The 27426-nt window shown below is 36.5% G+C and overlaps 1 protein-coding gene across 4 annotated transcripts in view; it reads right to left on the bottom strand.

The window, feature by feature from the left end:
* The window catches only part of prdm5 (PR domain containing 5), an 87265-nt gene that overhangs the window by 34748 nt on the left and 25091 nt on the right, over window positions 1-27426 (bottom strand). For 3 of the 4 annotated variants that reach the window (XM_049486413.1, XM_049486412.1, XM_049486410.1), the window contains exons 9-13: window positions 22673-22757; window positions 22149-22318; window positions 18862-18955; window positions 10227-10387; window positions 4208-4301 (exon numbers count right to left, since the gene is read on the bottom strand). In XM_049486413.1, the coding sequence (XP_049342370.1) occupies window positions 4208-4301; window positions 10227-10387; window positions 18862-18955; window positions 22149-22318; window positions 22673-22757 (604 nt within the window). The remainder of the gene's footprint in view (window positions 1-4207; window positions 4302-10226; window positions 10388-18861; window positions 18956-22148; window positions 22319-22672; window positions 22758-27426) is intronic. The other variant, XM_049486411.1, reaches the window with a different exon arrangement.

Raw genomic sequence — 27426 nt, 5'->3', positions numbered from 1 at the left:
CCTATTTTTTTGTCAGTTTTCCAAAAGTTTTTTTTTTTTTTTTCTACATGGAATTTCTTCAGACTTCAATCATGTTTGAAAGAGTTTTGCCATTGCGCAACTGTTTTGGGGGAATTTTGATTGAGTATGATCATTTTGGGGTAAAACTTTTGAGTTGGAGTTATGCTATAAGGAATTTTGTCTATTCTATATATTCTATCATTCTATATTCAACACAAACATGATTCACTCAAGCCTACAATGTTTTGTAGAAACAGAACCCAAAAAATACACAACAATCTAAAATCTATATGCAAAAGTTTGGTAAACATCTTGGTAATGTTCTCTAAATGTTTGCCTGTGGAGTTTATGTCAGACTGAAGTCATGTATAGAGGATTTTTTTAGAATAGTGTAGTGGTCTGATAGGATTCAGAACACAACCATGTTTGTAAAGAACTGTACTTGGATGAAATTTTGTCAAATCTTAAACTGGGTTCAAATCAATAATCTAAGCCTTAATAATTATCTAAAATGCCCTTAACTCTGTCATTTCTGTGGATCATAACTAAGAGCTGCAGATCTATACGAACAATTGATGTGCATGCAAAGGTTTAATAAACATCTAAATAAACTTATAAATTTTTTGGAGATCGGACATGTACACAGTGATTGAAACAGTGCAAAAAGAAAGAGAGAGAGAGAGAGAGAGAGTAAGGAACACTAATAAAAGTGAAAGGGAGCCTGGGCTAGAGGAACGGGGGCCAGATTTACAGGCAGGACGGGTCAGAGGTCTTGGTGCTGGATGCCTTCTTGGAGTGCTCCTTTCTTTACTTTCCCTTCCTTTTTTCTCTCCTCTTTTCTTCTCCTGAGGTGCATCCCTCTCTCCCACCCCTCCCACTGCATTCCCAACACCCCTCTCTTTGTTTATCTGTACAAACACAGTTTCGATGAGGCTCTATCCACATACAAATGAAAACACAAACACACACACAAACACACACACATTCTAACATGTACTCTACATCCAAACCAAATTCACCAATATATCAATTTGTCACGGTCATTTGTCATTTTTCACGGCAGACATGTTTCCGAGAGTGCTTGCATGTTTGCGAGAGTTTGCGAGAGTGTTTACATGTGAATGGCTGTTAATAATGGGCGGGCTTTTTAGTCTGTGGACACACAAAAGGCCTCCAGGCCCATAAAAGCCCAGAATGTGTCTGATATAGCTCATTAAATCTGTCTACAGTGGTCAGACAGGAGACTGGGAGCAAAGCGAGAAGATCCAACAGCTTTCTCAAAACCACAAAATCTCAATTTGAGGCTTCATAAAACTTAAATTTAGCTTTGTTAAACATCAAAACAGCATAAAGGAAAGTGAGGTAGACTGTCTGTCTGATTTAATACTGCTGTCCACCTTCTCATCCAACATTTTGTTTAGAGCAGATCAGCCCGAATTTCAGTTTACATTCCCTTTTTATTCTACACTGTACACTCTTAAAAAAGTAATATTTTTTTCAAGGGATTAGTAAAGACAACAGTTTTATATACAAGCTGAAAAGCTTCTTCAGACTGAAGCAAAAGTAACACAACTCAAAGTATGTACACAGAAATTTACTTTGTATTTTGTTTCATATTTTTTGACACATACATTTAGACATATGAAGTGGTCTTATGATGAAAATGTGAATAAAATCATCAAATTATCATATTTTAAGTCGAAGACATTCCAATGATTCAAAGTTAAAACTTCACTTATGATTTGAGAGATTTCTGCAAATGTTTTTACTATATCGTATATTGCAATATATTGTTACGGTAATAGCAGCATTCTGTGTAGAAAGAACTGCATTATTTACTGTGAAGCTTTAAGGGTATTTTCTGTTTACTTGTGTATACATAAGATTCTGCACCTGGTAATCATAGTAGATTTTTGTTATTGTTATATAATTTTATATACACAATATACCAATATACATGTAATTCAGGTCACTAAAAGAATAATAAAAACTTATCTTAAGAAAACGGGCAAAAAGAGGGTGATATAATGTAAGATTACATCACAATAATACATTTAATAAACTGTATGCCCAGAAGAAGGAAATGGGGCAGGAATTATAAAAATACCTTAAGATTCTTTAGTGTTTTTTTTTTTTGTGAGTCACACACACACACACACACATACAAACATATGCATGTGTGTGTGTGGCCTAGGCTGAAGCAAGTTGTTATGGCAGCACACAGGAATGTGTCGCTCTCTATTATAAAGGCCCTCTGTCACTCTTTCTACATTGGGAACAGCACCCCAATTGGGAGAGCCATACTCCTGTGTAGTCCAAAAACACTGGATTTAGCACTATAATTTACTATCTTTATAGTTGTGAAATATATTTTTGTGAGTATATTTGATCTTGATATGGTTTATATAACACAGACAGTCATCCTACATCAGTAAAAGATTTCCTTATTCATTATTGTTTTTTTTTTTTGTTTAGTTTTTTTTGTATTAAAATTCTTTTTATCACAATAACTAAAGTAAACCAAGTGCACGCTCTTTTGCCATGGGAGGCATTTCGGGCGGGGGTGCCAAAGCCAAAACGCATTATACAACAATCTCACAATCTGATTGGTTGAGAAGTGTTTTAGCCGTGCTGATAGATAGATAGATAGATAGATAGATAGATAGATAGATAGATAGATAGATAGATAGATAGATAGATAGATAGATAGATAGATAGATAGATAGATAGATAGATAGATAGATAGATAGATAGATAGATAGATAGATAGATAGATAGATAGATAGATAGATAGATAGATAGACAGACAGACAGACAGACAGACAGACAGACAGACAGATAGATAGATAGGATGCTGTGATAACATCACGGTCTTCTCGCACTAAACTTCTATCACTCCGCCGACGCGTTGCCAAGTAACAGCGTATACACACAGGACACCCGCAGCAGCGTTAGCTTAGCACAGGCTAGCGCTCAGCCGCGGCACGCTCGCCCCCAGCGCTGACTCGTCTTTTGTGGAAAAAAGGGAAAGAAAATCGCTTGGCTACTGCCGTCTGACAGCCAGAACGCTAACTTAACCAGCCAGGCAAGGCTAGGCTAAGTTAATGCTAAGCTAAAGCAAGCTACGCTAACCTATCCACAGTCCAGCCAGCTAGTTAAAACCAACACGACCCAGCAAAACAAGCAGAAATGCTCAAAAAATGCACAGCTTTCACCTGAAGACGACTCCGCGGAGCAGGAGAGGAGAGTATCAGCGTCATTTCACGGTCCTAACATTACCATCTTCACTCATTCCCAATTTTGCTTTCAAGCTAACTTTCACAATGTTAGTCTGTATGAATCATACACCGTTTTGTAGTTAAGTTTCAGTTCTGTTACAGTTTTTTGGAACTACTTTTTGGCGGAAGGCACAGTCCATATTAAAGCATATTCAAACTGAATTTCTTAAAGTTCTTTGATTTATTTTCTATATTCATTTTGTAAAAAAAATAAATGAACTTGTATGAAAGCAATAGAACACTCGAGGTCGTGTGTTATCACGAAATAACATCACGGCTGTGATGATCTACAGCACTTGCCTTCGGGTCGTGCCTACGACCGAATCACAGCCGTGATTGTTATTCGTGATAACACACTCCCTCTCGTGTTCTATTGCTTAAATATATGGTAGTCTAATGGTAGCGACAATTTCCTGGCAAAATCTGGTCACTGTATTACCTACTGTAACACTAGAGCATCAATAAGCAACAGGTTGTAAATATAGCTAACTGATGATAATCACAGCAGCTATGTAACAGGTCAGGAGCGGAAAATACTGCTTTCCCTCAGAAAGTTATCAAACTGGCAGCCCAATAATTAATCTACTTTTCCCTTTTAATATTACAAGTTTGCTCTTGTGACTTTTCCAGATAGGATACTGTATATTTTTTAACCTGTGATGTCGCAGCAGTGTTCGGGATACATTATGTTATTTGTGTACATAACCTACTTAATAAAAAGTGCAGCATATAGTAATTATGTTTAATGTTCAGGCTGCGCGATACTGCAAATGAACTGGCATTGTGATGTTTTATTTGTTTTGTTGGTCTGATATATATCATGCTAAAAAAACAGGGATTTCCACTAAACAATTCCAAGAGTGTACAGCTAGGCCCAATTCTGTGAAAGGCAATTGGCTGGAAACATGTTAGCTTGGAGGTGTACTGACCTGTGTGGCTGCGGATGTGCACTCTCAGAGTTCCATTGCTTGCAAATTTCTGACCACAGTATGGGCATATTTTCTCCTTCTCTCCTGTGTGGGTCTGCCGGACAAACAAACAAATGAAATTAAAAAATATATAATACACAGCGGCATCACTGAGGAATCTGCTGAACATTTGCAGTTACATTATTACTTTTTTAATCTAGTTTTGTTACAGAATGGGCAGACAGCAACAATATCTTGCATTGGGCTGAGTGACGGGGGAGATGAAGGGCCATCCTGCATCATCAAGGACTGATCATGCTATTTCCTGTGAACAGTCAGACAGTTGCTCCACTCGGTAGCTACTGTATCATTTTTGTATTGTAATGTGGTTGACGAGTGGTGCAACTGCTTAACCATATCAAATCAGATTTATCAAGTCAAATCAAATTAGATTAATTGATACATCATGGTACAGGTGGAGAAATGAGTGGAAAACATATAGTTATAGTGTTAGTTATAGTGTTATGCTTACATGCACCTCTGCTAATGTGATCTGGAGTTTTAACAGTATATATGATAAATGTTTCTGTGCAGTATTGTATATATACACTGAGATTACCTCTATTAAATATACTGTATTTAACTGCTGAACCCTTAATACATACAAATACACACCAAACACTGTTAAAATTATTCCTTTTAACTTTTAGGGATTCTTTCATTTAAAACTGTAAAGAAGCCTCTTTCAGTGCTTTGACAACTTTCAAGATAATATATTTTCAAATAAAATAATCCTTGAAGCACCTTAAGCTTTCCTATAGGTTCCTTAAAGTACCGTAAGAGGTTCCCTCAGTTTCAAATAGAAGAACATGAAAGAACATCTTAAAACATTTGTAACTTTAAACAGTGTGCAGTAGTGCTGCTTCTGATGTCAACCAACATGCCGACCGACAACTGAGAGAGAGGGAGAGTGAAAAAGTTATTCTGAGGGTGAAAAAGAAAAGAAGGGTACACCCACTTTCCAGCCCCTCCCTCCGTTATTTCAGCTTGTCTTTTTCTTCTCTTCCTCCCCTTGTCCACTCAGTTCCTTTCCCAGTCCTTATCTCCTCCACCCCATCCCCACTTCCCTCTCTCCTCCCTCTCCCTCCATCCTGCCCTCTTCCCTCTCCGTTCCCTAGACCCAGCTAAGTTCTCACACACACACAGTTTTTTATACAAATCAGGACACTGGTTTTCTGTCATTTTCTGTCATTTTGCTGTATTGTTTTAGTATTTATTTGCATGTTTTATCATCTTATATAACATCTTTATAGACATTACTTATTATTATTATTACTTATTTTTTTTGGCAACAAAAAATGATTTGCTATCGATTACATGTTGCAGCTTTCTGGATTTATTAATAAACCAAAATACAATTATTGTCAAAGAAAATTGCACAAATATCTGCACCCAAAAAGTATTAGATTAGAATGCCATAAAAAATGTCATATTTATTGAGGCACACATGCAGAAGTAGTGTGTAACTTGTGTAAGGCAATGTGAAATTGTAGAGGTTCCTAATGGTGTCCTGTGATAATCCATTCTACACAGCTTAAATATCTAATATTCACACACAGTTCCTGCAGAATTTCAGTAGGGGTGGAGTATTGATTGCACATCCAATTGTCAAACACATTTTCGATCAGTGATGGGTCTAGTGATGCAGTTTATAATGGCATAGCATCTTGCATCATTTTAAAGGCTGTAAAGACAGCAGCAGCATGCTGGAAGCATTGTCCTGTTGTAAAAGTGCACTGCAGTGTGAGCTCAGAAAAGGCAGGGCCACCGGTTGCAGGACCTTATTAATGCAATGACCAAAGATGATCTGGCATTATATGAAATTGCACCCGAACAACTCAAGCGACTTGTCACTGAGGATTTTGTATTCCTGTCACTTGATTTTTTCTGTTTTTTTTTTGACAATGAGTGAAGAAAACCACTGTTTATTTAGGCTTATAAAATGCAATGTGTAAAACACACACACAGAGAAAGTAAAAGAGAGAGATGGCGTGAGCTGTCAGTGAGTGTTTCAGTAAAATATTAGCGGTTTGAAAGAGCTGCTTTAAAAGGCTCAAAGTGTTTCTCTCGCTCTGTCCAGCTCTCTTATCCCCCGCTTCTCTCTTTCTCTGTCTTACAAACAAGGCTCTAAACACACTGTGCACACAGCATCTGGCAGACATGTGTGTGTTTGGATCAGTGCATGAGTGTGTGTAAGATAAGGAGTTTTTTTTACTGGGAGTAAGATGGAAGCAGTGATGGCTTTAATGAGTAATGAAAGCTCAAGCTGACCAGAGACACTTGGACTTTACAGGAAAGGGAGAACTAGGAGGAGAAGAGAAACATTAACAGATGTGTTACTGTTGGTTAAGTACACTTCGTGGACTTAAGTTTTTAATTTTGGGACACCTACACGTGTCCTCAAGCTTAGGAGGGCAATTACGTGTTCATACTCTTATAGAAAAAAAAGTACAGTAGTTACAGTTTAATTTAATAAGTACACTTGGGTAAATGGTAATTGAAGTATATATATCCCAAGTACATATTATGTAGTGAGTATACTAGGATCAACATACTTGTAGTAGACTTGTAAGTGTAAATTGGCCCAATTTTAGTATATAAAAGTATACTTTTTAAGTATTCATTGGGTGTACAAGTAGTACACTTTGAGTACACAAATAGGTTACTAATATGAGCAAAAATGAAGCTTATATGTAGACTAGTAATGTACTCTAAGTTTACTACTTGTACACTGGAAGTAAAAGTTTAATTGTACTTTAGTAATACATTTAGTAAACTATGAGTACACAAGTAGTTTACATCCAAATTTAATTTTGTTGTTCAGGTATACTTTGAATTATACTAAAAATGACCTTATAAGTGTACTATTATTTTACTATTACAAACTTCTATTCCACTTTTTATCTTATTAAAATACACTTTTAAGTACACTCTCAGTAAACTACTAGTCTAGTGGTTTTATACTTAAAGCATACTTATAAGTATTTTAAGTGAACTTGACATAATACAGTATACTCTTATTTTTTTTATTTTTTTTTTTTTGCAGTGTGGAGTGTTGAGTATACTACTAGGTTGAGATGTAGGTATTTTAACTGTTCTTTAATTAGATTTACTGTTAGACTACACATGTAAAATAAGCAAGAAATACTCAGGATATGTATGTGGTAATGGATTATAATATGAATGAAGCCTGTTACAAAACTCTAACCTGAAATAATATTTTTTTAATCTGCCAAATGTTTATCTGTTCTGTGTTGGTTAGTTACACTTTAAATGCTCAGGTTCATGCCTCTCATATACTATTTACTCCAAGGTATTCCACCTTAAACTACAAGCCAAGCATACTTTACATATAAGGCAAGAATACTTAATTGAATACTTGTCAATATAAGCCAAATATATTTAAGTATAATTATGTTTAGTATGTCACTGATAAGTACAAAAAAGTAAACTAAAAGCATACTTACTTAGCCTAAAACAAGTATGCTAATAGTACATTTGAATAAACTCCTTTTTGTAAGGTTAGGACTGTTTATTTATGTTACAAATAAGTATTAGGTGTTACAGTATGTATACGCATTATGATACAGAGCTTATTAACAAATAATCAAGTAATAAAAGAATGTGTACTTGTTTAATAGGACCTAACAAGTATAAAAAACTAAACTTTGTCTTTGTACAGGACGTGTTTTTCCTTTATATGGGCACAGTTGTTATAGTTTGTTTTTTTACTGGCGCTTTCTATTATCGCTAAAGCGATAATATGAAGCTAGAGATGTTATTGCACAAGCATAAAATGGTTTCAAACATGAAATTCAATGAGAAATTTTACCTGGCCCATGATCCTGTCTGGACTGGCTGTAGAAACTTCTGACTGGGATTCTCAACATCTTGTTTTAAATCAATTGAGTGTAATGTTGTCATGGGATCAATAGATATTACAGGTAGTGGGGGGATGAGGATGAGGATGAGCAGAAATGTAATGTCTGCATATGAGGACGCAGGGTCACAGGAGGTTCATTTTTTTGATAGTTGTGAGCACATTAACTGTGTCTGGTCCATGTCCTGCATCCCCACAAAATGGTCAAAACTGTTATGGATTTTACCCAAAATATATTCTAAAATCAAGATGTATTTTTTCTGCAGTTTCTTACAATAACACAAACCTCCAGCAGAGCCTTGTTTTGGTTTCCAAAAAAAAAAGGGTTTGATTTCCATCCGATCTTAAATCAGATCAGATCCTGTCAAAACTCAGTGCTCTTAATCTCCACACTCAGTGGGATTCTTTGAAAGCTAAAGCCTTCTGGTCTGGATTCAGTCTGGATCTGACTTTGAGCAGGAAGCCAGTGTACAGTGGGGTTCTGGATCACTGTAGCTGCTGTGGCGAGTCCATCAGTGTAAGCGAGTACAAAGACGGACTTAAACAGACTGAGCAGTTATAAGATAAGAATCCTGAACATTCATCAAGCTGAAGGGTAAAGAACTGAAAACATACTGTGTGTGGAAACTAGCTGGCGTTGCAGCAGAATTCATTTAGAAATGAGCTTTAACTACATGAGTTTCTGAAAGCAAGAATTCATTGAATTATTGAGCTCAATATTAGACACAGATACAAACAATTTAGAAAGAAAACTTTAACAATTATATCAATAAATACTGATTGACCTCTAATATAAACTACAGTACTGTATTAATGAACAACTGACATAAATATTACTGGGTTATGATAACTGAATATTATATAGCAATAACAACATTAATTACATACATACAGTACTAGTTAAAAGTATATATTTAGGATTTTACATTTTTCAAAGTACATTTTCTGCACATCTTGGCTGGATTTTCTCAGTCAGCTTTATGAGGTACAGTCACCTGGAATGGCTTTGAATTCATGTCTCTTAATGTATTTGAGAGCATCAATTGTAAAGTTGTGAAGAGGTAGAGTTGGTATACAGTGAATAGCTATATTTGAGTAATGTTCTAATCCATATTATGCAATACGATCTACTTAACTAAGTAAAGAACTTTAAGAAATGAAGGTCAAGTTTCAAAAACTGGCAAGTACCCTCAAACACAGTCGCGAAAACCGTTATGATAAATGACCGTCTCTCATCAGGACTTCTCCAGGGGAAAAAAAGAGTTCCCTCTGTTGCACAGGATAAGTTTATCAGAGTTACCAGCCTCACAAACTGCAAGTTAACAGGGCCTCAGATAAGAGCACTTAAATGCTTTTAACACTTACAGTCAGCATGACTTTAGTTATTAAATTATGATGTAAAAAAATTAGTAATAATAAAAAACATTGAATAAGAAACTGTGTCCAAACTTTTGATTGGTACTGTACAATTTCTAGAATTGAATGAATAATGAGCCTGAACAGATGTCAAACTCGAAAGGTGTTCTTCCGCTAAAATGTTTGTGAAATACTATAGGTCTCTCTGAGTTGTATATGATGCTGCACATGAAACTGTTTCTAAACCTCTATTGTCTGCAGTAGCTAATAAAAGATAATGTTCAGAAAAACGAGTCGATCAGGAAAAGCTCCCATGTCTACCTCAACTTGTGAATTAGTATTCATGGCCCCGGTGTGGATTTTTACTTTCTGGACATGGACTATCCACCTCTATGTATAAGTAACTAAAATACGTAAGAGACTCTTAGACTAGATCAGTGGCTGAACTGCATTTAGCAGGATCTTATACATGTTGTAATGTAACATATGACATTGCAAAGACTGTTATCAGTGTTAAATGTCTTTTATTTTTAAATGTCCCCTCCTCTACTGGACTAAAGCAGCGTTATAATGGATCACCAGAGCAACTACACTATGGAAACTATGGAATGAGACCTTTAATACGATAGAAATAAGAGTAAGTTGTAACGTTAACCAGTAAACAATGATTTTGTTCCTGGTTCCTGTTTTCTTGTCATTTATTCTGTGATTATGATCATATAGAGTTTGGTGAATGTAGAGTACCTTCTTGTGACTCTTGAGCACAGACGGTGTGACGAAGGCTTTCTCACACAGGTCACACTTGTACTTCTTGTGTCCGTCGTGAACCACCTGAATGTGCACGTTCAGCGTGTCCTTGCGCTTAAAGGTGGCGTCACACTGGTCGCACTTGAAGGTCCTCTCACCTGCACAGAGAGAACAGACGAGACGCGAGGAGTCAGAACCACGGGACAATTTCCCCCGCTTTCCCATACAGAGCGGGGGGCTCGCTTTTGTTCTGCATCTGAAAGCCCCCCGTTCAACTTCACCATCTGACAGGGGGACCACTTTGTGTCCTGAGCGCTTTGTGGCAGCCACTTCGCTGCCCCAAGTGTCTGTCTGGCCTTGGAAATTGTTCTATTCTCGTCTCTTTTTTTCAGTCACATTATTTTCCTCTTTCAGAGTGAAGGACGTGGGTGTCTGCACTCATGTCTATCACAGGGGGCAGAAAAAGGGAATGAAAAATGGGCTGGTAAACAAATAAAGAATGAAGTAAGCGTTTATCAACCTCTCCAGAAACGCCACAGTGGCTTTCAAAAGCCTGCGTCTCCCTCGCTTCACGTTTATACAACACCCCACAACAAGAAAGAAATCGTTGGTGAGAAAAAAAATACAATAAAATAAAATATTGTTTATATTTAACAGTAAGTGTATAGAAAAAGAAAAAATGCTAGCAGTTATTATAAATTATTTAGTTATAAAAAAATAAAACAGTAATTTAATTAAGTTACACTTTTTACAGAATATTTTATAGTAGTTTCTGAATAATGTTTGGTTTATATAAAATCGGAATAATGGTTTGTATTTATTAGATCATTTAAAAATAGTTACTGACAGAGGGAATTTTAAAAAAGTAATAATAATTCCAATGTTTAGAATAGCAAAGTTTTAGATCCATTGTTCTGAGGCAATGCTAAATGTTATATGCTATGATTTATTATTTAGAATATTTAAGATATTAAGAACTGATAAGTCACTAGTTTTCTTGCCCTGAAAATAAATTCATATTTTACAGAAAAACAAAAACAGAATTTTTTTAGGTGATACATCAGTGTACTGATTCACTTCATGAATATTTTAAGTTTACTGTAGATACTCATATACAAGCAACTAATTCCTTACTACTAAAGCCACCACAGTATAAAGCTTTTACTGTATTTTTCACTCTATAAGGTGTACCAGATTATAAGGTGCACTATCAATAAACGTCTATTTTCTGGTCTATTTTCATACATAAGGCACATTGCATTATAAGGCGCATTTAAGCGACACTACATCAAAGTGAGCAAGGGTGTCGCCATTTTTACCTTCTAATGGGAAAGCTGGGGGAAGCACCTAACTAAACAAAAACTACTTAAAAAAATAAAAAAAAAAAAACATTTTTTTCCAAAATCAAACGAGTACTGGATGTTAATCTACACAGATTTCCCTCCTTATCACTTCTTATTTGGGTGAATAAAGTGCTTTCCTTTATGTACAGTAAGCTTAGAATTCCAGTATTTTTTCCAAGGGTGAGCACTAGTCGCAGTTAGCAGCATAGCCAGCAGCAGTTAGCAGTGCTAGTCAGCCCCAATTAGAAGCGCTACCCAGCCATGGTTAGCAGCGTAGGTAGCCCTGGTTAGCAGCACTAGCCAGACGCTGTTTACCAGGCTACCCAGCGCCAGTTTGCAGCATATCCAGGTGTGGTTAGCAACGCTACCCAGCCGATGTTAGCAACACTAGCCAAACCCAATTAACAGCGATTCCCAGCCCCGGTTAGCAGAGCTAACTCCCTTATACTCTGTAATTCACCTAGTGAGTAGCTTTACTGCTCTTTACAACCTGACTGGTAAAATTCATATAAAAGGCACACTGACTTTTTCTGGGAAAATTAAAGGATTTTAGGTGCGCCTTATAGACCTAAAAATATGGTAGTTTCACATTTAGATTTTTCTACCTTAAAATGGCGCATGTTACACAGTGCTTTATGAGTTTAATACATTTCTGCTTATATATATTTTTTTTATTATAAACAGTCCACATAATTTAGTTCAAAGCCCCTAAAAAAACTAATCTTCAGCCTGAAGCCTATGTGTCACCAAAGTAGCAATAAAGGTGGAATGGCAAATAAGCAGTATTTAAAGTGGAATGGTTAATTCAAGTAAGTGATTTACTGGAGGCAATTAAGTGTATTTAAGAAAATTAGATAGCAGTCCTCGACACGAAGTGCCATGGCTTAATGAATACGCAAGTCTGGACTTTTCTATCTTTTTTGTCTCATTTTGTCTGTGATGTTTATGCTACTGTCAGTGTATAAATCACAGGTGGTGTAGGTGGAGAAACTGGCAGCGTCCCTAAAAGCATACATCTTTAAAACCGCGCTCTCTTACAGAACTATTGCCCAAAAGCACTGTGTTTTGGTAATATCACAAGAGAGCAGATTTCTAGGACTAAAGAACTGCATGTAATTTTATGGGATTTAAAATCAAAACCTTTTATGGAAGTGTCCTCAAAGCATCTCAAAGGGTCCCTCCACGGTTTTAAATAGCAGAACTCTTAAACTTACCTCATAGATCCTTTAACAATCTTCTAGCTCTTGATTAGTTATCATGAATTAAGCCACCGCCTAAATGATATGTGATCAACAGGGGTCCTGTAGCCAGAAACTGACCAGTGATGGACAGGGTGGAAAGAGGGCTGAAAACAGCGAGGCTACAGTCTGTAACTGTACACCAATATAATAGATCTATAAAGTAGGTGGACTTCATAAAGTGGCCCATGAGTGAGAGTAAATGGTGTGTGATGGTGAGGTAAGTGCATAAGTGAATGATGAGTGTACATGTGCTATTGTAATAGTATGAACACATGCTGTTTCTCCAAGGAGAGTAGTATTTTCCAAGCTAAAACCCGGTCGATATGCTGAAGCTATATTATGCTTACATTTTCCTGGATGGCACAAGGAGGACATTAGGGCTGATCAAGAGTAGGTGTGTCACGATTCTCTAAATCTTCGATTCGATTTTATTTCCGATTTTAGGGTCAAGATTCGATTCGATTCTCGGTTTTCTTTTTTTTTTTTTTTACAGCAAAGAGGCTTATTTCAAAAGGTGGGCTTAATATTAATGATGCAAAGTGATACAAGTGATCTGTAATACACCACAGAAGGCACTAATGGTCAAATTTAAATAATTTAATTAAGATATATATGTAATGCCATCTAGTGTCTTTTTTTGGTAGCCACAGTGTGCACTATTAAAACAGCAATGTGCAACATAAAATAAATAATAAAAAAATACAGGAACAGTCGTGTACAAAATAATAGAACATTTAGAGCCTTAACAAACTGAACTCTATCCTACTATAACAGTTAAACATGAAAAAAATAAAACTTGAAAGTTTTTTACTTAACAAAGATATTTGACATATTAACATATTTGAGGCTAGACAAAACAACTGTTATTTTCATATTTTTTTTTGTTTTTCTTTAAGAAGATGAGAATGTCCACATTCTCTGGAGAAAGGGCTGCTCTTTGAGCAGTCACAATGCAGCTAGAGTGTGCTGCGACATTTGCGTAGCCTGCTGCGCCATTTGCGTAGCCTACTGCGCCATTTGCGTAGCGCGCGTCGATCCTCTTTTTGACTTCGAGGCTCGAGACCATGACATCATTTCGATCGATTTCGATGAAATATCGAAATCGTGACACCCCTAATAAAGAGCTGTTGAATGTTTGATGTAAAGTATTCCTATACTGCTTTCCTGTATATTAATATTTATTTTATATACATACAGACAGATTATATAGCTTATATGTATCATAAAATAGGAAGGGTCCCACTTTTGTCTTCTATCTATTTTTAGAGGCAGCTACAAGATGAACAGTACGCCATCAGACATCACATGTCGAGAAGGCATTTTGACACCCCATTTTAACACTAATAAGGTCCTGAAACCAATGTTCCTACCTTTTCTGAACACACGTTTCAGTGCACTATTCCAGCAGGACAATGCTTGTCTACATACTGCAGCCTTCTTAATGGCTCACCTTGGCCAGCAGAATGGCAAGACCTCTAGAACCTCTAAAACCCCAAGCAGAAACATCTGGTATATTAGGTTAAGCACTACTTCTGTATGTGTAGCTCAATTAATACTGATAACCTTAATCCTTAATCTGAATAGCATTACAGTCCAACAGCAATCTGAAAATTCCTTCTGGGTGCAATTATTTTTAGCTGACATATAGAATATATGATTATAAAGCAGTAGAGCTGGGTATTGAAATTCAATATTAAAAAGGCACTGACTGAAATGTCTTGGTACTACAGAGTTCCTAAATGTAACAAAAAAAAAAAAACTATTTTCAATACTTTGCATATAACTCGCAAAAATGCGACAAACGCTGAGAGCACACACTAGGGGTGTGCCATATCCTATCGTACGCGATAATATCGTAATATTGTACCCTGAAATATCGTGCTATAACACTCACCCCTAATTATCATACCAGGATCCTACTTCTTTGCTGTTTTAAGCAAAAGAAAAATTCACACATTTCTCATTTCCTATTATATATCTACTAGAGACAGATAATATCTGTCCAGTATCATTTATTTTACTTTAATTCTAGATATATGGAGATATTTGGAGTGCATTATTATTATTAGTATCATGACATTCTGAATCATTGTCTTCTGTTACAAATCTACTAAAAATCTTGTATTTTTTTAAATATCTCAGTAAGGGGTGTGCTGTATCATATCGTATACAATAATAAAATGTAAGTTTTGATTTGTTGCAGTCATATCACCAAGAGTATCGTTATCGCGATAATACCATGAAATATCATGATATTATTTTAGGGCCATATCGCCCACCCCTAATGCACACAACAGGTGACGCCTTAGCGCATGCAAGCAGAGAGCACACAAAGAAATTTAATACACATAGGATTTAATTTTGCCAATTTAATAATGATATTCCCTAAAAGAACTCATTAAAACTGAAATACATACAGTAATATGCTTCGGGAAAAATGTTTGTAGTTCAAGCAGGTAAAGTGCTGTTATTTTTGTTCACTGTTTGTTTGTTTGTTTGTTTCAATATGGTCCAAAAAAATGGACAGTATAAAAAATTAGATTACTCATGTCGACTGTTAAACACGTTGTGTGAGAATACTTATCACTTCTAGTTTACTTTTTTTTTAGTTGCAATTTAGATAGGTATTGAAAGAAGTACCGTTTGGTTATCGTTACTGAATTCAAGGTACTGTACCAGCCGTATGTTTATGGGTGTATATATTTACAGAGATTAGATTAGTCACAGTCAATTAAAATCAAACACATCAACAATAAAACGGCTGTTTACTAAGATAATTAGGGAAAGTAATTCCAGTTAAAAAAAAAAAACACAGAAATATACACACACACACACACACACACACACACACACACACACAGCTGTTTATGAGGTGTATGTGAAGGACTCACCCCAGTAAGCTAGTTGACCTTGTTAAAGGTGTAAAGGCTATTTAATTGATTCCCTCAACAGCAGCTTCAACTTCATGAGAAAACACCAAGACAGCTGTGTTCTATTTCCTCCCAGCACAGAGTATGCACATCGCTAACCACATACACACACACACACAGGCACGCACGCACATGTGCACGCACACACACACACACACACACACACACACACACACACACTTTAGTTTGTTTATAGTTCATATTCATGCACTTTAGTTGATTTTACTTACTTTATTTTTGTTACTTTTTTATTTTATTCAAAATCTGAGTCTTGGTTAGTTACTGTTTAAGAAATACTACGGTCATACAGCTCTAAAAAAAAAATAAGAGACCACTTAAAAATGATGAGTTTCTTTGATTTTACCAAATTAAAAACCTCTGGAATATAATCAAGAGTAAAATAGATGATCATAAGCCATCAAACCAAACTGAACTGCTTGAATTTTTGCACCAGGAGTAAAGGCACAAAGTTATCCAAACGCAGTGTGTAAGACTGGTGGAGGAGAACATGCCAAGCTGCATGAAAACTGTGATTAGAAATCAGGGTTATTCCACCAAATATTGATTAATGAATTCTTAAAACTTTATGAATATGAACTTGTTTTCTTTGCATTATTTAAGGTCTGAAAGCTCTGCATCTTTTTTGTTATTTCAGCCATTTCTCATTTTCTGCAAATAAATGCTCTAAATGACAATATTTTCATTTTGAATTTGAGAGGAATGTCTGTAGTTTGTAGAATACAGAAAAAAAAACAATGTTAATTTCACTCAAACATAAACATATAAATAGCAAAATCAGAGAAACTGAAATGGTCTCTTATTTTTTAGAGCTGTATTTATGGGACATAAAACCTTTTTTAATGAATTTTGTTGCAGAAGTATACTCTTAAAAATATATATATTTTTTATATCGTTATCACAAAAATACCCTGAAATATTGTGATATTATTTTAGGGCCATATTGCCCACTCCAAACACACACATAAACACATACATACACACACATACAGACACACATATACAGGCAGAGAGGTCTGCCACAGCCAGGATTTGTGTTTATCTTCTTTCTCTCTCTCTCTAATATATATATAATAACCCCCCTCCTCTCTGTCATGGAGAGTCCTGGCGTAAGCCCCTAAAACTTCGTCCTGCAGTGACAGGGGGAACAGTGATAGGCCCCTGGGGAGGACAGCAGGAAATGCCTGCAGCTCTATAATCTCTGTGTCATCAGTCTAGACTGGGCAGAGCAGAGGCCAGCTTCATCCTGCCCGGACCAGGCGGCTCCACGCGCCCCCAGCATGCACCCCACGCCCCACAGACAGTGCCTCGTGCTGAGCTGCGGATCAGGGCTTGCGGGTGGTCAGCTGAACTAGTGGTTAGATGGACTAGTCCAACCAGCATTTTGTTCCTGTTGATGATCTACTTTTGTCCTGTTTTATTTAGGGAATCTTTGAACATACTGTCTGTCCACGCAAGACAATGCAAGCTGCCACGAACGTGCACACGAGAGAACTTGAGGCAACGAGTGACATAATTCAAGGTCTGCCAGTGTGAACATGTGTAAGAATGGCCTGAGAAGGAAGTCACAGGTGGGTTTAGGGACAAATATCTAGCCTGGGACACTACACTATCAGGGAATGTGGCAATCTGGAAAAGGCACCCAAAAATGTGGTTGCAGGTGATGTTAATTCATTAAACCCCAGGTTTATTATTTGTTTATCTATTTGATAACTATTAAGTTTAGCATATCTTGTGGACTGTATGTGGCCTCTGAGGTAAAGGAGATTCTCTGCCTGAGCCAGATCCGATTCCCCATCCAATTTCCCACCACTTTCCTCTGGGCCTGTCGAGTCAGGTTCAAAAACATGGTCTGTGACGTAGGCCTACATTTTTTTAATGCTATTTTTATATACAGCTCTGGAAGAAATTAACAGGCCACTTCAGTTTGTTATTTATAGGTATATGTTTGAGTAAAATGAACATTGCTGTTTTAATCTATAAACTACAGACAACATTTTTCCCAAATTCTAAATAAAAATATTGTCATTTGGAGCATTTATTTGCATAAAATGAAAAATGGCTGAAATTACAAAAATTAAAAAATTCTGAGCTTTCAGACCATAAATAATGCAAAGAAAACAAGTTATTCATATTCATATTCATAAAGATCAGAAATCAATATTCGGTGGAATAACTCTGGTTTTAAATCACAGTTTGCATGCATCTTTGCATGTTCTCCTCCACCAGTCTTACACACTGCTTTTGGATAACTTTACGCCACTCCTGCAAGGTGCAAAGACTCAAGCTTGTAGTCATCCCTCTTCCTCTTGATTATATTCCAGAGGTTTTTTAATTTGTAGTATAGTAAAGTGTTTTAAAAAAAAAAGTTGCACAAGTTGGATTTATATAATCACGCAGCTCTGGCCTGCGCAGTGTTAACATGTCAGCTCCTCCACTTATCTGCATTACATTCTAGAGTTGAGTAAATAAGAGGCCTGTGCTTTTTCTGTGTTGAACTGTTCATTAACATCATTCTGAACAGATTTCACACATTCAAACAATATTCATGACTCATCATGGCTCATAATAGCAGTTTATGGGGCGGGCTCGGACAGAAGATCCACAGGCTCAGGTACAGTTGGTCCACTATGCAGTGGTGTTAGTTATGACAGTGTTGTAGCTCTGAAAGTGTGGGCTTACAAACCACTACCATGGGAATCCTTGATATTTTTTTGAACATGGTGTTTTATGCAGTGTTGTACACTCACAGCAAACAAGGTCAAAGCCGATTTTGTTTTTAGACCTTATGGTTTGCTTTCTGATCCAGTCTTGATTGAAGGCTGGATTCAGAATGATTTCAGTTTGGGTTTACAATAAAAGGAGTTAATTGTTAGATAGTAAACTAGTTTTAACACACACTCTCCGTTTCTCTCTCTCTGTCTTTCTCATCCCATTTTCCCCCCTCCCTCTCTCCTCTGTGCTCACTGTATTTAGCATACTGTCTCTCTCTAAATGTCTGTCTGTCTATGAATAGCACTGATCCCAGACTCAATCTGGTCTGATCAGTTTAGGTTGTGGTTTTACTCTAAAACACACAGTTTGGTGGTGTAGGTCTTACTGTTGTGGATGAGAAGATGGCGCTGTAGGGAGAACGGAGTTCGAAACAGAGCCTTACACTCCTCACACTGAAATGGCCTCTCCTCTGAGTGAGTCTGAGGAAAGAGAATGAAAGAGATGAGACAACAGCACTAATACAATCGCAATGCAAAACATTTATATAAACAGGTCTGGAAAAAATTAAGGGAACACTTCAGTTTCTGAAACAGTTTCTTTTTATTTTGCTATTTATAGGTATATGTTTGAGTAAAATGAACATTGTTGTTTAATTCTATTAACCACGGGCAAATTCCAAATAAACATATTGTAATTTAGAGCATTTATTTGCAGAAAATGAGAAATGGCTAAAATAACAAAAAAAGATGCAGAACTTTCAGACCTTAAATAATGCAAAGAAAACAAATTCAAATTCATAAAGATTCAAGAGTTCAGAAATCAATATTTAGTGGAATAACCCTGTTTTTTAATCACCGTTTTCATGCATCTTGGCATGTTCTCCTCCACCAGTCTTACACACTGCTTTTGGATAACTTCATGCCTTTACTCCTGGTGCAAAAATTTAAACAACTCAGCTTGGTTTGATGGCTTGTGATCATCCATGTTCCTCTTGATTATATTCCAGAGGTTTTCAATTTGTAAAATCAAAGAAACTAATCATTTTAAAGTGCTCTCTTATTTTTTTCAAATAATAATATTTTATTATAGCAAAAATATTATTACAATAGTAATAATAATAACAAATATTATTCTCAGAATTTGATTATTCTCTACCCCCCTCTCTTCTGCATGAGCTGTGTGGGTTTGGGGGTTACACTATCTGCCTGCGGGACTAAAGGTTGAAGGTCAGCAGGGGTTAGTAGGGGTCAGGGTTCGCCGGCAGCTTTGGCTAAGGCTCCACAGTGGCTGATTGGACTGACGATCTCTATTAAGATAAGAGGCTTACGGATCCTTCTCCTTATTTACCCATCAGTCTGTCTGTCTGAATCTCTCTCTCCTCCAACAGATTTTATACATTTATTCAGCATCGTGTTCTTGTATATATGCACTAAATTTCAGTCTAGATTTTAGACTATACTTACTTATACCTCACCTACTTTATACTATACGTTTTTCAGGTGGACCCTATGTATATGTTCTATGATAAGATGCAGAACTATGTCCACTTTGCACATTATTCATTCTGTTAAATTTACCTTAAAGTTTTCATTATTACAGGTGATTATATCAGCATATCGCCACTGGCACACACCAGTATCTGTTCATCCTTCTAATTAGCTGTACATGCGGTGTTAACAGACATAAACTTAAATGTATGAATTCCGTTTTTTAAATGTCAAATGGTGACAAACAGTCAGTGTAATGTTTATCAGTTCAATTTTCTGACCATTTCACTCTAAATTCAAATTCAAATATGAAACATTGTGTGAAAAACATTGTCATTTTGCCATGTACTACAGTAAAAAAAAGGAATTTTAAACATTTTTCCAAATTTCTAAAAAATTACATTACAATACATTTTTCAATCCTGTAACAAAAACATTATAAAGTAATTCGACTTGATTTGTGTGACATGAAAAAATGGAAAAAAATCTGATAATCATGTAAAGATTCTTTTTTTTTCATTTGTCCAGAAATGGCAGAAATGAAAAAACTGGGATGATAAAAAATGAATAAAAACATATTTCTCTTCATTATACGGAGATATGGGAAAAATCTTATTGAAATTTTACATCCAATTTATTTATTTTCAAATGTGTCCTCAAATGATCAGGAAATTTAACTGATAAATCTGATCACTGGCCCGATACTTTGATCACAAACACACTACAAATTCATAAGAATGAGGAAAATTTGGTATGTATTAAAAGTGTAGTATAAGTCTTTTATAACAATGAATTCATTTTGCGCAACTGAAGGAAATTTGAACAGAAATATTTCCTTAATAAGCAACATACACTAAGGCTACGTTCACATTACAAACCACATTGCCCAAATCCGATTTTTTGCTCAGATCGGATTTGGCTCTTGATGGTTCACATTCACATATGTAAGTAACCTCTATCTGTGTGTAATGTGAACAAATCTGTTGCTGAAATGTCTCATATGTGCACATTGATACCTGTATAAACGTCGCCTTCTTCACCAACAACAAAAAAAAATCCTTCATATTAGAGAGACGACTCGTAGTTTTATAAAGTGAAATGGATAAGTTTGTTAGCAGCTCATATGTGGAGCATCTTTTGCTGGAGTGGAGAAACAGTAAACAGCTGGTCTGAAATTCATGTTCAGGTCGAGGAGGTGAAAAAAGGACAGGTGGTTTGCTTTTGCTGTTTTTGCAAAAGCACATTTGCAACAAGAGATGTGTGGGTACGAGAGAGAAGCACGTAGCGCTAATGCTAATGTGTAAAAGCAAAAAGATCTATGAATTCTGATTTGACCGTTCACATTCATGACGCGTGTCCATGGATCGGATACATATCCGATTTGGACCACATACGAAAGGACTCAAATCTGATTTGAAAAAATCAGATTTGAGTCACTTCAGCCTGGTAATGTGAACGCAGCCTAACATTATTATTTATTTCATATGTACATTCAAGTAAATTCAGCAATTAAAACATATTTATATAGTGCTTTTTACAACAAATTGCAGCTCTGAAGAGAAAAACAGGTCCAAGCCTCTTATGAGTAAGCAGCACAGTGATAGTGCCATCAGCGGCAAGAAAAAAAAACCTTATTCTAAAAGTAAGAAACCTTAGGAAGAACCAAGACTAAGTAAGAGGAACCTATCCTCCTCTGGTCGACCCGGACACCCCAAACAAGTTTCTACAAAAACAACTGTACAGAGAGATAATGGGGAACTATTAGCAACAGGTTTTGGGTTATTAGTGTGAGTAGGTGCTGGACACATGCAGTTTAAGCATTCGTTTAAGCATCCATATGAAAAGCTATGGAGTGTGGCAATAATGAATCAGTGTATATCAATGTCCGTATGTTTGTGGAAACAACTGAACATGACATTCTGAAGCAGATAAACATGGACCTATTGGCATCAGTGTTCTCTCGAATGATGGTGCTCCATCCAGTACTTCTAGGTTGAGTTGGGGATGAGGTGGGGTGGTGATCATCCACCATTCTGACATCACTAATTGAAGGTGGCATTAATATTAAACGCTAAGCTGCGGCCGGGTTACAGCTCTAGATGCTACACAAAATTGCTAGCAGTCATGTCAATATGTTTCACTAGGTTTTCTTCTACAGTGTCCTGTAGAATGTGCACACTTACACACACACAGGTACCTTTTTGTGGTTCTTGTAGACGTTGCGGTGGGCGAAGGCTTTCCAGCACAGCTTGCACTTGTACGGTTTGTCCTCGCTGTGAATGATCTTATGGGCTGTAACCTGGTCCAAGCGCTTGAAACTGCGATTGCAGATCTCACAGGTGTAGGGGCGCTTCTCTGAGGAGAAGATACAAAACACACACACACATACAGAATACATAAAACTACACTTTTGCTGTTTCAAACCTGGCTAGTGTGCGCCCCAAACAGGCTGAAAGTTCAGTTTTGTTGTCTATGTAACTCCACCTCAACTATTAATGCAAGATAAGCACTGTTGAGCGGCCTTTCCAACACAATGTACAACTACACTGACATGCCAAAAGTCACTGTACAGGAATTTATCCTGTGTCGCATCCCATGAATTATGCCACATCGCATGGATTCGAGGTAACACTTTATATACAACATCAATTTACATTCTGCTGTCCCACATACTACTATATGAGTTATTAAACATGCGTGTAGCTTTACCTGAATGCGTGATCATGTGTCGCTTAAGCTGATTGGTTGAGATGAATTTCTTATCACAGTCTGGACAGTCAAATATCTCATGGACCTGCAGACAGACAATAAACCAGTGTAGCTCTTTAGTCCATCAGAGTGTTGTCAATTTAAAGAGTTACCTTTTTTCACAACAAATGAACAAACAAATTCATTTTGTAAATCATTAGTATGGCACTACAACCAGTAGCACCACTTCGAAATGCAGTACCTCAGACTAGTTTAAATTCACCAAATAATAATAACCCAATTTAATTCACTATTGTCCCCAACAGACATAATAATCCCCACTCCATGCTCCAATGACTCATTCTTACTTTTTTCTAGTGTTTTTTTTTTTCCTTCTTCTATTGTTTATTGTGTGACAATAACTTGCCTTAAACAGTTTTTAGAGTTTTCCTTGCTCTAACACATCTGATCAGGAAAATGAGCAGGCAAAACATTAAATCATGCAGGGCGGAAGAGTTCCAAGAACTGCGGTTAAGAATACCCGCACTAAGAAGTGTCAAAAATGCACAAGAAACCAGACAAACATCTAAAGAACACAAGATCCACAGGCTCTACCAGCTTAAAAAAATAAAACACTAGAACGCATTACTTAGAACATGGCCAAAACACACAGCAGAGCCGGAGCTGAGAAAGACTCGGGGTATAATGACGGGAACACATATGAGGTATTTTAATTGTAGGTTCAGGGCTGTTTTGGAGACTCCCTTGGGTGAGATTCAGTTGCCCATTCACGGTGTAGAACCTTGAAAACGTCCTCAGACCAATTCACCGGGGAAGACAAGGGGGCGTATTAAAGCGCCTCACAGCCACAGACACACACGCACACACATACATAAGCACACACACACACACAAACATTTCCACAGATGGAGAAAGCATTCAACTTCTCCGAGGTTTGAACAGAAACTCTGCCCAATATAATAACACTTAAGAATGTTTGTAATGTGTCTCCACTGAAAAATATTAACATGGGTTTCAATGGACCACACAAATTCATGAAACCAATGATTATGACTTCGGATAAATGCGTGACATTTTCAAACCCTGGATGTTTAAAATCAACAGAGGATTTTACTGGATTGTAAAATTATTAGTGTTTTTCTTTTTAAGCGCTATTGTGATCAACTCCAGGACCGTGCAAGACCACCCCTTAATTTCCAGTTTCCAGTCAAAGCAGCTGTTAAGTTCTTAATTTTTATGAGATCTTTCTGAGGAGATTAGACATAAAAGTACGGCAAGAAAAAAAAAAGTTGCTGTATTTTATTTCTGTTCAATATTCTTTATATCAAATTTCTTTTAGCAAATGTTCACTTTCATTGCTCTTCGGTGTCTAGGATTTTGATCACACAATTGCATAAAAAACAATGAATATGATTTCAATTAAATACATGACATTTTCAAACAGTCTATTATGTCAAACAGCTATTATGATCAAATCGAGGACTGTTCAAGATCACCTTTCTTTTTACTTCTAGGTTTCAGGGTTAGGGTTAGGGTTAATATGGCTCTTAATTTCTTAATTTTTTAGCAGATCTTTTTAAGAAGATTAGATAGAAGACAATCCAATAAAAAAGTTCAATAAAGGAAGGACAAGAAAAAAAAAAATAAAAGATGCTGTAAATTATTTCAGTTCTTTAAAAATACATTAAAAATGAGCAAATGTTCACCAAAACTCCAGTCTGTTTTGTCACTGAAAAAAGTCTGGTGTTTCCACCTAACAAATTTATAAATTCAATGAACAGGACTTTGATTAAATATGTGACATTTTCAAACCATCAAGGTTCAAACTCACCAAATGATTTAACTAAAATTTTCTAGTTACCAGGCAATACATGTGTTAAGTTTATGATTTTATAAGATTTTTCTAAGAAGATTAGTTATACAATAATGTAAAGGTAAAAGTCAAAAGAAAAGCAAGGCAAGAGAAAAATAAAACTTAAAAGGAGCAATATATGGTTTCAAATTTCTTCAGTGTTTAAAATGAACACATTGCTATGTGTTGAACTTTACAGTGTCTTGCAAAAGTATTCACACAGCTCTGTGCACCGCCATGACTGTACTGATACTGACAAGACATATATACAAATATTCTATGTATATGTCTGTCATTATCAGTTAAAGCTAGCATTATGGGATTTAAACAGAGGTTTTTAATAAGCTTTGAGCCTGGAAACGGTGGAAAAAGTGATTTATCAGGGCAAATTATACCCCAAGTCACCCAGTCTGAAGGGTGTTTGGAAAAATTGTTAAAATGTCTGGACCTCGGAACGCTGTGGGGGAACAGAGGTGGGCTAGTCATCAAAGGTAAGAACTTTCTATCATGTTTTACTACCCGAAAAGTGCATTTTACACCCAAGTTCCAACGAAATATATTTATTTTTGAAACAAAATATGGAAAAGATCAAGGGGTATAAATACTTTTGCAAGCCACTGTATGCATGGACAAGGAAAAAAGGGTCACAATGCAAGACAAGAACTGACACCTCTTTTAACGGATGCATTCAGCTACCTTAACCTGCACCCACTGCAGATGCACACACACACAGCTTGGAAGGTCCATGTTTAAAAGTAAAGCCAATAGAATAAGACTGTCTGGAACAAATAAACATAAATAGGCTGGAACTATTTACTACTTGCAGTTGTGTATTAAAAGAGTATAAAATGGAACTGTGTTGTCTGGAATGATGGTGCTCCATATAATACTTCTGGGATGAGTTGGGGAGTTGGGGATCAGTTAAGGAGTTGGGGATGAGTTAGGGAGTGGGGGATGAGTCGAGGAGTTGGGGGTGAGTCGAGGAGTTGGGGATGAGTCGAAGAGTTGGGGATGAGTCGAGGACTTGGGGATGAGTTGAGGACGAGTTGGGGAGTTGGGGATGAGTTGAGGAGTTGGAGATGAGTTGAGGAGTTGGAGATGAGTTGAGGAGTTGGGGATGAGTTGGGGATGAGTTGGGGATGAGTTGGGGATGAGTTGGGGATGAGTTGGGGATGAGTTGGGGATGAGTTGAGGAGTTGGAGATGAGTTTAGGAGTTGGGGATGAGTTTAGGAGTTGGGGATGAGTTTAGGAGTTGGGGATGAGTTGGGGAGTCGGGGATGAGTTGAGGAGTTAGGGATGAGTTGAGGAGTTGGGGATGAGTTGAGGATGAGTTGGGGAGTTAGGGATGAGTTGGTGATTACACTGTACAACATGCTAACATTACTATTGCTTTTTTGCTTAATGCAATGCTCCAAAACCTAGTAGAAAGCCTCTCCTGGACATAAGAAATAGTTACTCAAACAAAAGCAAGTTCTTTTTGTTATATCATTAATTTCAAAGTAAACCATGAATGAGCAAATGTCCCAAAACTTTTGACAATACAATGCATGTCATTTTCTGCCAACAAGCAATTATTGTCTAAACTCTACAGGAAGTGTTGAAAAAAGCCAAAAAAAAGCCAAAGAACATCTCATTTGTCATTTTTCTAAGCCCCAATCCTCTTCTTGTGAGAATTAGTGAGCAAATAAAGGCCTCAAGATAGTCCTTTACTGTTTTTGTAATAAAAGGTCTTTCAATCATGTGCTAGAAGTGCTAAAACAGTATCTCTTCAGGTTAAAACCTAGAAATAATAGACTTTAATACAGAATCACAGTCTTTTAGAGTGAGCACAGTCCACCATCAGCTTCTCCCACATTTTACTCGACTGCTGTTCAGGACTCTGCTGGAGCTTTGCTGAAATAGCTGCACTCTAATCTCTCCTCCCAGCTAAGGATTCAGGCCTAAACCCATCTGAGAAGCTAAAAGACTTGCTAGACAGCTTTAGCAAGTCCCATTGAAGTTCAGCTTTCATATGTAGACATGCGTTTCACTCATTTAAAGCCAGGCGGAGGCTGTGAAAGCTGCAGCGAGTGGAAGGACTGACAGAAATAGCACTGATTAGAACTCTATTAAGAGGACAAAAAGACGTGCTGTAAACTCAGCAAGTTTTTATTAAATTCATCACGTGTTCGAGGAGGATCATGCCAATGAGGCTGTCAGATGAAAAGAGCCTAAACTTTTGTTTGAGCTGCAACAATAAATGCTGTATCTTCTTCTGCAATGGCATTGATGTGTGCAAAGAGTCTGAGGTCAGAGCAATAACTTGATCATTCTAATATATGGTCATAATTGTTGGATCACCAGTTCTAACAACTGGATATATGTAAATTATTTGGAGGTATAGCTACATCTCGTCATTCTCAGCTGAGAAAATTGGTTTAGATCAATGACTAAATATGTACATCCTTGTAAAAAGGAAGTATACTTAAGAGCATTACAAGAATGTTCAAATTAGGTAACGAATACTAAAAATGCATTCTCAATTTAATATACTTTATAAAAATATACATTAAATATGCTTTCTCTATATTTTCTTAAAATGTATTTTTAAGCAATATGCTTTAAATGATATGTTGTGTTGACAAAAAAAAAATATATGTAGTGGTATTTTCTTTTCCAGTAGAATTAAGGTGTACACAATATGTGCACCAATATGCAAGGAAGTTCATTTACAATATACTTCAAGTGTATGAAAAATTATGTTAAAAAACATAAATCTGCTTACATTTGCAGAAGTTGCAGATGAAAAAAGCTCTCAAAAGCACAATTTAATGCTTTTATCTTGTGTTTAAATATAGCTTAATTACAACTAAAATATAGTTGCCATAATTTGTTGCAAAATATTACATTTAGGTACATATA

Source organism: Astyanax mexicanus, chromosome 13 (assembly GCF_023375975.1).
Source record: "Astyanax mexicanus isolate ESR-SI-001 chromosome 13, AstMex3_surface, whole genome shotgun sequence".
Taxonomy (NCBI): Eukaryota; Metazoa; Chordata; class Actinopteri; order Characiformes; family Acestrorhamphidae; genus Astyanax; species Astyanax mexicanus.
Note: the sequence above shows the minus strand (reverse complement) of the source record. Positions and strands in the feature narration are given on the sequence as shown.